Genomic DNA, 11,404 nt, shown 5'->3' on the forward strand with positions numbered 1-11,404 from the left:
CTTGCTTTCTGTTACTTGGAGTACCCATTTGTGGTATGATTTTGACTGCATACAGTTTTCCTGGGTCAAAATTTGCAGGAGAGGTCTGCACGCCATGTGGGACCCTCCTCTGGGGCCGGGGAGCAGCTGGGGATCAAACCAGTTGCTGCAGAGGCTGCAGGCAGCTTCGCAACCCAGCACTCAACTGCTGTGCCGCTCAACCACTGCACCACCGGGGAGGCCCTATTTGTACTTCTTTTGTGAAAGTCATTTGTTCAATTCTTTAAATCTATCTTCTCCACTCCTACCAACATTGGCCCATCCACCAAAAAGTTATAGTGATTAATGCTGCCCAACAGTAACATTATGGAAGCCCATTTGTCTAAACTAATTTGGCATTCTAAAAAATAAGACCTAATTATTTTATTCAATGTTAGAAAACAGTTCTTGCAGGCCTGTTGGTGGCGCAGGCGGTTGAGCACAGCGCTGAGAAGCTGTCCTCAGCTTCTGCAGTGCAGGTTTGATCCCAGCCGGCTGCAGAGATACCCACATGGCGTGGCAGACCGACCCTGTCTCGCCCACTGCTCCCCTCAGGAGTGCATTTCAGTCAGTCTACTGTTCTGTTCCCTGCTGTCTCTGGTGAATTCTCTTACCCTCCCGCACATCTGGCCTGTACCCCATTCTTGTATGCATGAATAAAATAAATCTTTTTAAAAAAAAAAGAAAGAAAACACTTCTTGCAAAATGAGTAGGAAAAATTCACTGGGGAGAGTTGAAAAGATAAACTTTGGAAATTAACTGAAAGTCCTCAATACAGAATGAATACTGATGAGTGCCTTCTCTTTTCACCCAAATGAATGAAACCAATAACAATTCAAAGAACAGTTGCAAACTTCTTACATTACAAAAAGTCTACCTTTGAAATTCATGGCTATACATTAAAACAAGTTGAGCCTGCCTGGTGGCGCAAGGGGTTAAGTCTCAGCACTATGAAGCTATTCCCAGCCACTGCAGCACAGTGTTTGAGTTCAATCCTGGCCAGGGAGCTAACCCATATGGAGCAGCAGACCTCACCTGTCTCACCCACTGCTTCCCTCAGCAGTTTATTTCAGTGGGTCCATCTGTTTTGCTCCCCACTCTGTCTCTGGTGAATCCTCTCACCCCCATACCTTTGGCCTACACCCCAGCTCTTGTATACATAAATTTTACAAAAAAGTTAATAGCTCACACTCAGTAATTCTGGCTCAGTAATGCTCTCCAACACACGATGCTTAAATAGATGCCCAGGCCCAGGACTGTCCATTTATGGCAAACATTCATCAGGCACCAGCAGAACATGATCTGGATAGTTCTTACTGCAGGACTGAGCACAATGGTGCTATAATTCTGGAGTTTCTCTTCACTAAAGTGGATCACATATAGGGAATTATTTTTGTAGGCAAGAAAGTGTATGGCTTGCCTATCAATGCTAGGTTATTTCAGTGATCTCTCAGGTCTGCTGAACTATGTGAAGGACAAGGTCAAATGTGAACTCTGAGAAAACCTGCTTAATACTGTCTAGTCAGGGCCTCCCCTGGTGGCGCAGCGGTTGAGCGCTGGGCTGCAAAGCTGGCACACAGCCTCTGCAGCGCTGGTTCGATCCCTGATCCCTGGTGAGGGGCCCACATGGTGTGCAGACCTTACCTGCCGCGCCTGCTGCTCCCCTCAGCACTGTATTTCGTCAGTCTGCCTGTTCTGTTCCCAGCTCTGGCTCTGGTGAATTCTCTCGCCCTCCTGCGCTTCTGACTGTACCCAGTGCTTGTATAAATAAATAAATAAATCTTAAAAAAAAAAAAATACTGTCTAGTCAGGGGCCTCCCTGGTGGCCTACAGGTTAAATCTCAGCACTATCACCGCTATGGCCTGAGTTCAATGCCAGCCAGGAAGCTAACCTCCACAGCACAGCAAACCTCTCCTGTCTCACCTTCTGTTCTACTTAGCAGTGTATTTCAGTTGATCAGCCTGTTCTGCTCCCCACTCTGTCTCTGGTGAATCCTCTCACACCCTGCACCTCTGGCCTGCACCCCAATTCTTTTACACACACAAGAAAATAAATAAGTAAAAATAAAAATACTGTCTAGTCAAAAAAGCCTTTGGAGCAGGGTGGTAGGTAGAACTCTCATACTAGCAAAGCAACTATGGAAATAGTCCTGATGACAGAGTGAGGCGAAAAGCTCCTTTCTTTTTTTTAAATATAGATTTATTTGGGCCTCCACGGTGGCCCAAGGGGTTGAGACGCAACCTATGAAGCAATCCACAGCCTCTGTAGCACGAGTTCGATCCCTAGTCGGCCAGGGAGCAACCCACATGTGAAGCAGACCTCTCCTGTCTCACCTGCCGCTCCCCTCAGCAGTGTATTTCAATCAGTCTGCCTGTTCTGTTCTCTCCTGTCTCTGGTGAATCCTCCCCCCCCCACATCTCTGGCCTGCACCCCAGCTCTTGTATGCATAAATATATCTTTAAAAAAAAGATTTATTTATACATAGAAGAACTGGGGTGCAGAGGTGCAGGGGGTGAGAGGATTCACCAGAGACAGAGTGGGGAACAGAACAGGTGGATTGACTGAAATACACTGCTGAGGGGAGCAGTGGGTGAGACAGGAGAGGTCTGCTGCCCAAGGTGGCCTAGCTCCCTGGCAGCGGAATGAAACTCAGGAGAGGTCTGCTGCCCCATGTGGCCTAGGTCCCTGGCAGGGGATCAAACTAAGGCCAGTGCTAGTGCTGAGTCTTAATCCCCACACCACCGGGGAAGCCTGGAAGAAAAGTTCCTTTGCTAGAGTTTTCTAAAGTTTACCAATCTTCATACTAAGATGCTGCAAGTTTAAATGGGTTTCACTACTGGACCTATTTTGAGACAATGGTTGGCATAAGTGCTCAATAAAAATGAATTTAACTCTGAAATGAAGGGGAAAGTAAAATGAAAATCTGTTCCAGCTCACAGAAAAGTTGGGGATATAAAGGCATGCACAGGGTGGTTGGTAAGCAAGGAGCAAAAGCAGCATGTCTTAGGAAGACATATTTTCCCCTCTGGCTTTCAACTGGAGATACATTCTTTTTTTTTTTTTTTTAAGATTTATTTATTTATGTATACAAGAGCTGGGGTACAGGCCAGAGGTCTGAGGGTGACAGAATTCACCAGAGACAGAGTGGGGAACAGAACAGGAAGATCAACTGAAATAAAGTGCTGAGGGGAGCAGCAGGCGAGACAGGAGAGGTCTGCTGCACCATATGGGCAGCTCCCTCGCCGGGGATCGAACTCATGCTGCAGTGGCTGCAGGTAGCTTCATAGGTTCTGTCTTAACCCCTTGCACCACCAGGGAGGCCCCTGAAGATATAGTCTAACAAAAAATAGTAGTAGTAACAACAAACTGTTCTGACATACAAGTTCACAATGAAAGAGCAGCTCGGACCATTTCTGAACATTTGCATGATACTCTTCCCATTTAAAGAAGGCAACCACCCCTGTCATCCATTATGGTTTATCCATTATTGTACTAGTCCAAGTGAAATGTTTTTCTTTTTTTCTTCTGCGGGGAGGGGATGAGGGGACAGGGCTTAAAGAACAAATAGGCCTTCCCTTCACTAGTACTAGGAACTAAGCAAAGTCCTTTAGAAAGATCAGTGTGAGAATCTGAAAAGAAAAACTGGCAGTTCACTACCATGAAGGTAGGAAATTAGTTCAGTTATTTTTCAAATGCTGCATAGTATGAACTGGTTCTACTTTTTTGGCGGGGAGGAGGGGATTGAGTCCCAACAGACACCGAAATACAAGCAAAACACCAAGGGAAATCTTCACCATTACTTACTATAAATTATTTTTCTATTCTAACGATACTACAATCATTCCACAGAAGACCACCTATTTTTATGTATATACCAGAGCATGCGGGGCAATCGAGTTTCATTGACCCAAACTCTAGAAGAGGGGAACAGAACATACTGAAGTCCAAGATAAGCCCAACCTTACTAGAGCTATGTGTTCTGGCTCCTTTTCCCTAGTTCATCTCCTTCCAACCATGAAAAGCCAAAAGCAGGAAATAGAAGGGCGTGAAAGGAAGGAGACAGAGTCAGTCAGTCTGTCTAGAGAATAGAACCAACTGGATTCTCACAGCTGGAACTTGGGAAAACCTCACTCACTGGTTCGACATCAAATCTGTAGTGGATTTTGAACATGCAGTTATGAAGTAACAGGCAAATCAAAATCCATGCAAGAAGTTAGATATTCTCTGAGTTTCTGGACATACTCATTATGTCTAAGCATCTCAGTCGCCAGGTTACATCAGTCTTTGTAATATCATTTATAACATAAAAACCATAGGTTTTACGAAGAACATTCATGAGTTCTGTGGGCTAAACAGGTCAGGTCACCTCTAGTGTGGGAACCACCACCATGGTCCCATCACTGGCTTCTTTTCTTTTTGATCTCACCAGCACTTCCTCTCTTACCCTTCCCTTTTAACTCCCACTCCCTCTCTTCCTTTTCTGCCTGAGATTTATAAAGGTTCCTTAGATGGCCACTCCCTACCACCTGCCCAATACAAAGGGGCAAAAGATCAGACTTTCAACTAAGATATTATCCTAAAGAGGTTTCAAAATGATCTTACAAACAGAACTTTCTAAAAATGGTGATTATTATCAACACAGTACTTGGCAAATTCAGACCGATAGGGTTTGATGAATTTTGACTCTACCTTTTACTAGCTTTATGAGCTGTCATTTAACTTCTCATGGGGCCAAATACCTATCTAAGAAAATTCCTAACAGCTGTTGGTACATTACAGGTGCTCAAAAAGTAAATTCAGTTTAATAACCCCTTAAACCTCTATATTCCTTTAGAAATTTTCACTTTATTTCCAAATCCAGAGCCACTACACTGTTCCCCAGAGAAGACCCCATGAACTCTCAGGATGCTGCTCAAAAAGTTCTGTGGTCAAACAGGTTTGAAAACCCAGTACCCTGTATCAGTTTCTCTGACATGTTGAAAATTTCACAAGCCTTCACAAGTAAAGGTTTAAAGAAGCCCTGCAATAAGAAACCTACTGCCTTTGACTATGAAATTTTTTTGGGGGGTGTAAAATTGATTATGTAACTTAATGAAGTATTTCTCTACAACTACTGCCTTGAGAGATATTGGTTTTCCCCACTAACCGAAAGTAAAACATTCCTTTTTGGCTAGCTTCTTTTCAGGTCTGAGAATACTCAATAATTTTTTTCCATAAAATTTAATGGTAACAGCATTCTCAGACCTCAAAAATAACCTATCAAACTATACCAACTATGAATGTTCTGCTTTTAGACAGTAGGGAAAACCTCTAATATGCTACTGAAAAGGAAAACATGAGGACCAAGTGTGAGTACTGCAACAATGTGGAGTGAACAAAACACAGAAGCCTGAAATCACAAAAAGGCAGCAGTAGATAACCAGCAGTCCCACAGGATCTCCAGATAGGTTGTTTGGTCCAGTATCACCCTGAAGAGGAAGGAGAATTACCACCCTTGCTTCTGCCCCTCCCTCTACCCCCAAAGAGATGAGCTTTTGCTTCCATCACTCATTAGTGCAATAGGTAGAACAGTCTGGGCAGAGCAGCTAACAGCAGGCACCACCCTGTTTCCATGTACTAGATCTGAGGTGAGGTCCTGTCACACTTCTTGATGCACCCCACTTCCTGTGCCCAACACTTACTCCTTAAGATATGGTGCTCACCAACCCACACCAGGTATGCCTGTGAGCCTCTCAAGGCTGTTAATCTATTTTGCTTCAACTCCTCCCCTATCCTGTTATGTTCATAAGATTAATACATTTAATACTTATCAAGTACTTACTATAAGCTAAATCCATTCCTAAGCATTTAATACACTAAAACTCATTTAATCCTTACAACAATCCTATAAGAGCAGCATTACTACTATTTCCCCTTATTCATGGATGAGAAACTAAGGCACAGAGAAGTAAAAGAACTTGCTCAGGGCCTCCCCGGTGGCGCAGCGGTTGAGCGCTGGGTTGCGAAGCTGCCCACAGCCTCCGTGGCGCCGGTTCGACCCCCGGCTGCTCCCCGGCCCCGGAGGAGGATCCCACATGGTGTGCAGACCTCTCCTGCCGCCCGCTGCTCCCCTCAGCAGTGTACTTCGGTCCTTCTGCCTGCTCTGCTCCCCGCTCTGGCTCTGGTGAATTCTCTCACCCTCCCGCGCTTCTGACTGTACCCAGTGCATGTATAAACAAAACAAACAAACAAATATAATAAATAAATAAAAACATGCCTCTATTAAAAAAAAAAAAGAACTTGCTCAAAGTTATGTAAGTACGAGGTACAGGTGAGATTCAGGCCCAAACTCCAGCGCTCCAGTCTGTAACTGTTCTCCCAACTCACAGTTTTGTCATCTACTAGTAAAGGTCCAGTAAGAGCCCACTGTTCCAAGGGGAAGACACTAAGGAATCAGTGATTGTACAGCATCCTCAAGAGGTCTAACCTGACAGAGTACAACTAGCAGAATGGGGCACAGCTAAGGCATTTTCAGACTATGGTAACATCAGGAGCCTGCAGAAGCTGAAATTTTCACTGGAAAAGGTTATGAATACCTGGCCTATTCTACCCCTATGTCTCTAAAAACTGTACCTAAGCCATTCCACATAAATTTCATATTATGTTCACAAAATATACTATACAATAAAAAAAAAACCCACTCAATTTCCATATTTAGCCTGCTAAACAAGGTTTTTTAAAGTCTCTTCAGCATTTATTTTTTTAAAGATTTATTTATTTATGCATATAAGAACAGGGATGTAGGCCAGAGGTGCAGGGGGTGAGAGGATTCACCAGAGACAGAGCGGGAAACCGGACAGGCAAACTGACTGAAATACACTGCTGAGGGGAGCAGGGGGCTAGACAGGAGAGGTCTGCTGAGCCATGTGGGCAGCTCCCTAGCAGGCCTGCTGAGGCTGGGGATAGCTTCACAGTGCTGTGCTTAACCCCTTGTGCCACCAGGGAGGCCCCATCATTAACTTTTTTTTTTAAAAGATTTATTTATTTATTATATTTATTTATACAAGCTCTGGGTACAGTCAGAAGCGCGGAGGGTGAGAGAATTCACCAGAGCCAGAGCGGAGAGCAGAACAGGCAGACTGACGAAGTACACTGCTGAGGGGAGCAGCAGGCGGCAGGAGAGGTCTGCGCACCATGTGGGACCCTCCTCCGGTGGCCGGGGAGCAGCCGGGGATCCCCCGGGGATCGAACCGGCGCTGCATAGGCTGCGGGCAGCTTCGCAAACCCAGCGCTCAAAACGCTGTGCCACGGGGAGGCCCCCCATCATTAACTTTAAATAGCAGGTATGTATTGTCTAAATGCTAAAGTGAGTTTTTTTCTTGTCATCCTGTCCATTTAGTCTTTAAACAGAACCTGTGCCCCTAGGACAAAGACAAAAATGTTGAGTCTTTGTGCCGGCCTGAGCTCTCAAAAGGAAACTGGCTTTGAAAGAGTGTAATAGTGTAAGCTCTCAGATCAGAGTTCCTAGATTCAGATTCTGACTCAGTATTCACTTGCTGTGTGACCTTGGGAAAGTTACTGAATGTTTCCTCATCTGTAAAATGGAAATATTTTATTTAATGAAGATGACTGTACTTATTTCGCTAGGTTGTTATAGCCAGGGAATGAGATAAAACACATAAAATACTCATTAAATACCTGGCATAGAATAACTGGTAGACAAATGTTAGTTATTAATATTGTATATGCCTTTCTACAACTCAAGAAAGGCCTCTGTGCAGTTTCAAAAGAAAAATGTTTGAAGAGGGAGCGAGAAACAAAGATCAAGTAATCTTTATAAAGACAACAGCTGAATCAACTGCCCTAAATGGAGAATAGGGTGCATAGCAGAAAACTTCAATACCCATGAACTTTCCACACCCCATCCACAAACTCTGGCAATCTTTACCTTGTCTCATTGGCTGAGGATCTGAACTCTTTTATCTGTTATGAAAAGGTGGAGCTCAGTATCAAGGTAAGCACTGACATAAGGTCATAATGCCGAAGATGTGGAGAAAGCTCAAACTAACAAAACTGCTTGCTTCCATTTCCAAAATTTGCTACCAATACACAAGCAAAAAACTGAGAACTGAATTTCAATGCTATTTTGCCATCATGTCACTGCAATGAAATACAAAACCAGTAAAAGCAGAATATTATTTGGTCTAGGGCATACATGTTACATCAGAATTCCTGCCTCATGCTATAAAACCAACCAAACTGAGAAAGACCTAGAGTAACCTATGACTTAAAGATCCCACGCTTTTAAAAATCGCTATGTGTTAACAAAGAAACTTGTCTTGTCTCCCCATTTCTGTTCAGATGGATAAATCTAAATTAGGACTATCCTAAAAGTCAAGTCTGCAAAGGCTAGCTCAGGGGTTTCTTAAATTACACCAGACTGACTCTGGCCTCAGCTGGTCACTATTACCTTGGGAATAGTGAGAAGGCATCAGGACCTCTTGATGCTGTTGTTACACAGATAATGGTAACATCAGAATTACTCTGTATCTCCCAAGTCTCAAGAACTAAGTGCATAAATCTCCTTAACATTTCCCAAACAACACCATTGGCATGGCTAAAACAGTCATATCTCAATGATCCTGGTCAAAGAAGACCCAGGGCAGATAATTTAAATTCTCAGAAAATTTTGCCAGCAGGATCTGTTCCCCATATCTAGGAGTACCCAGGCACAGAGCAACTTACTGAGCAAAAGAGGCCCTGAAGCACAAGACTGGCAATGGTTAAGACCAAGGAAAAAAGAAGTTCCATTCACTACTAGCAAAGGGGTTGTTTCCATCAGTTTATTTCCTGAAAAAAAAAAATCTTTCCTCCACTGAACACTTTGAAAACTAGAACCCCCTAATTGTGGGGGGCAGTCTCTGCACAGTAAGATCTCTTGGCCACAGCTGGACATCAATTTATTCTGAGCAGGCCATAGAGGGCTTTCTTCTATCTCGAAGGCACTTAGCTCATCACCTTCATTCTCCGCAGGGGAAGAGAACGGTAAAGTATTTTGGAAAAATGCCCAAGAAAGGAAAAGGCTGACCGGTTTCCTGAGGGTGTCTCCATCCCTCCCAGTCAGTATGTGGTGACTTCCTACCAAAGGCCACCAGGGGAGTATAGCCAAAACCCGGCTCTCCAACGCTGCAGGAAATGTTTCAAGTCTGAAAGCCACTTGTAGGATTATCGGATTCATTCTGGGTACCGCTGCCAAGTGATGCCCCCGCAGTGCCAACATCCCCCTCAGTTCTTTGTCCCCACGTTGCCTAGCCCTGCCCTCGTGCCCGGCCGGGACGCTAGCCCCACCCTGGGGCCGAAGCAGTTCCCCTTCCCCTGGGCTGTCCTCCCAAGTCACACCCAGAAGCCTCGGTCAAGGGCTCCTCCTCCCCCACATGCTCCCGCTGGACGGTGGGAATGGGTCCTGGCAACAGGCTACCCCCTGCCACGGTCACTCCAACCTTCTGCCCACGTCCCTCGTGGGAGTCAGCTTGCAGGGAGCAGCGGCCAGCAAGGGAGTTCCGAGGCCCTCACCCCCGCCCGTGGCCTCCCGTCCCGTCCGTCCCTCACCCGGCGGAGGCTGGGCGGGCGACGGTGGCACCGGTGGGCGCGGGCCGCTGCTGTTGATGATGTAGTGGGAGACCCGCGAGTTCTCGGAGACGCTGAGCACATAGTCCCCGGGGCTGGTGCTCGAGTCCCGCACCAGGAACACCCCGTGCCGCTGGCCCTGCAACAGCGCCACCGCCTCCTGCCGGCTCAACCGCCCCCAGTACCAGCTACTCCGCTCCTCCGAGTCGAAGTTGCCCGCCATGGCCGCCTCGGCGCCTACACGCTGGGCCGCCGCCGCGCGCGCCCCTCCAGCCCCGGCGCCCGCCGCCCAGCGGACCGGCTCGGGTCACAGTCTCACAGCAGCGCCCGAAATGGCGGCGGCGGCCGCGGGCCTTCCCCACCGGAAATGACGCGCCCCCTGCCCCAGGGAGGATGCCGGGAAGGGGACTGACGCCCGCCATTGGGAGAAGGGCAGGGGACCCTCTCGTGGGCGCACTGCGCATGCGGACTCATGGGCGTCGCCGCCTGGCGAAGGCCGGAACTGCAGAGGTTGGGGTAGAGGCGAGAGCCATGGAGTGGGGCCTCAGCCCCAGGTCCCCAGGGGTTTGTATTTGCGCTGTTGATCTGGGGCTTCTTTGCCCCAAAGGGCTTCAAGTTCCTGGAAGACCCAGGACTTTTAGGCAATGACTCCGAAACAGAATTGGAGTAGGAAGGATGATGTGACCCCAGGGCCTGGGCTCACTGAGATGTTGGTCTTTTTCCTATGGTTTCTCCAGATGCTTCCCAGGTGGGCTGACTTTTTTGTTTTCATTGATTCACTCTTATTGACAGCACATTTGTCTGGCAGGTGCAAAGGTAATCAAGGGCCTTGCCTCATCGAATTCGCAGACATGTGGGAGGAACCAGGAAACTGTAGATAACAAAGGAATGCCAAGTGCTGTAATGGAGGAAGGCACAGGGGTTGTTAGGAACACAGAACAGGGCCCCCTCATCCAATCCGTGGTGGGATCAAAACGAGGTGGCTGAATATTGACTGTCCAGGTGGAGAAGGGCAGTCAAGACAAAGAGAATAGAGTGTGCCAAAACTGGTACAAGTATTGCTTTCAAGTCTTCGACCCAGATTCTTCTAAACTCATTGTCGTGTGCTGTCTCTCCCTGCCATCAATATCATTTCTACCTGTGTTCTATATTCCATAGTTATATAGGTATTCCTGCTGGCAACTCCTTTATGGAGACGCTGTCCCTATTTACATTGCACAGATCTGCCAGTGTGCTTTTCTAAATGACAACTCTGAATCTGTTGCTACTTTGTGTGAAGTTTTAACAGTCTCCGGGTGTTAAAAAATGCCAAGTAGAGCTCACAGCATAAAACAGGACTGCAGTATCATCTTACCTGTGCATATTGAGCCTTGTATTCCTGGAATGCTCTTCAATTCTTTTCAGGATCTCAGACTTAAAATGTGTCCCCTTGGGGGCCTCGCTGGTGGCACAGGGGTTAAGTCTCAGCACTGCAGTTATCCTCAACCATTGTAATACTAGTTCCATCCCTGGCCAGGGAGATGACCCACATGGCACAGCAGACTTCTCCTGTCTCACCTGATGCTCCCCTCAGCAGTGGATTTCAGTAGATCCACCTGTTCTGCTCCCCACTCTGTCTCTCGTGAGTCCTCTCACTCCCCGCATCTCTAGCCTGCACCCCAGCTCTTGTATACATAAATAAATCTTTAAAAAAAATAAAATGTGTCCTCTTTTCTGACCACCACGTTTCCTGTCTTCATCTACAGTACTGTCCTTTATTAATCTCCATAGCAGTTCTTA

At 46.5% G+C, this 11,404-nt stretch overlaps 1 protein-coding gene across 3 annotated transcripts in view; it reads right to left on the bottom strand.

Annotated features, from left to right (window-relative positions):
* The window catches only part of CRK (CRK proto-oncogene, adaptor protein), a 37,618-nt gene extending 27,641 nt beyond the window's left edge, over positions 1 to 9,977 (bottom strand). The window contains exon 1 of one of the 3 annotated variants that reach the window (XM_054688836.1): positions 9,608 to 9,887. In XM_054688836.1, the coding sequence (XP_054544811.1) occupies positions 9,608 to 9,848 (241 nt within the window). In that variant the 5' untranslated portion in view covers positions 9,849 to 9,887. Of the gene's footprint in view, positions 1 to 9,607 lie in introns of all 3 variants that reach the window. The other 2 variants (XM_037492334.2, XM_037492335.2) reach the window with 2 other exon arrangements.
* Between the last annotated feature and the right edge of the window lie 1,427 nt (positions 9,978 to 11,404).

The sequence above is a fragment of the Talpa occidentalis genome, unplaced genomic scaffold, assembly GCF_014898055.3.
Source record: "Talpa occidentalis isolate TD23 unplaced genomic scaffold, MPIMG_talOcc4v2.1 talOcc4.7, whole genome shotgun sequence".
Lineage (NCBI taxonomy): Eukaryota > Metazoa > Chordata > Mammalia > Eulipotyphla > Talpidae > Talpa > Talpa occidentalis.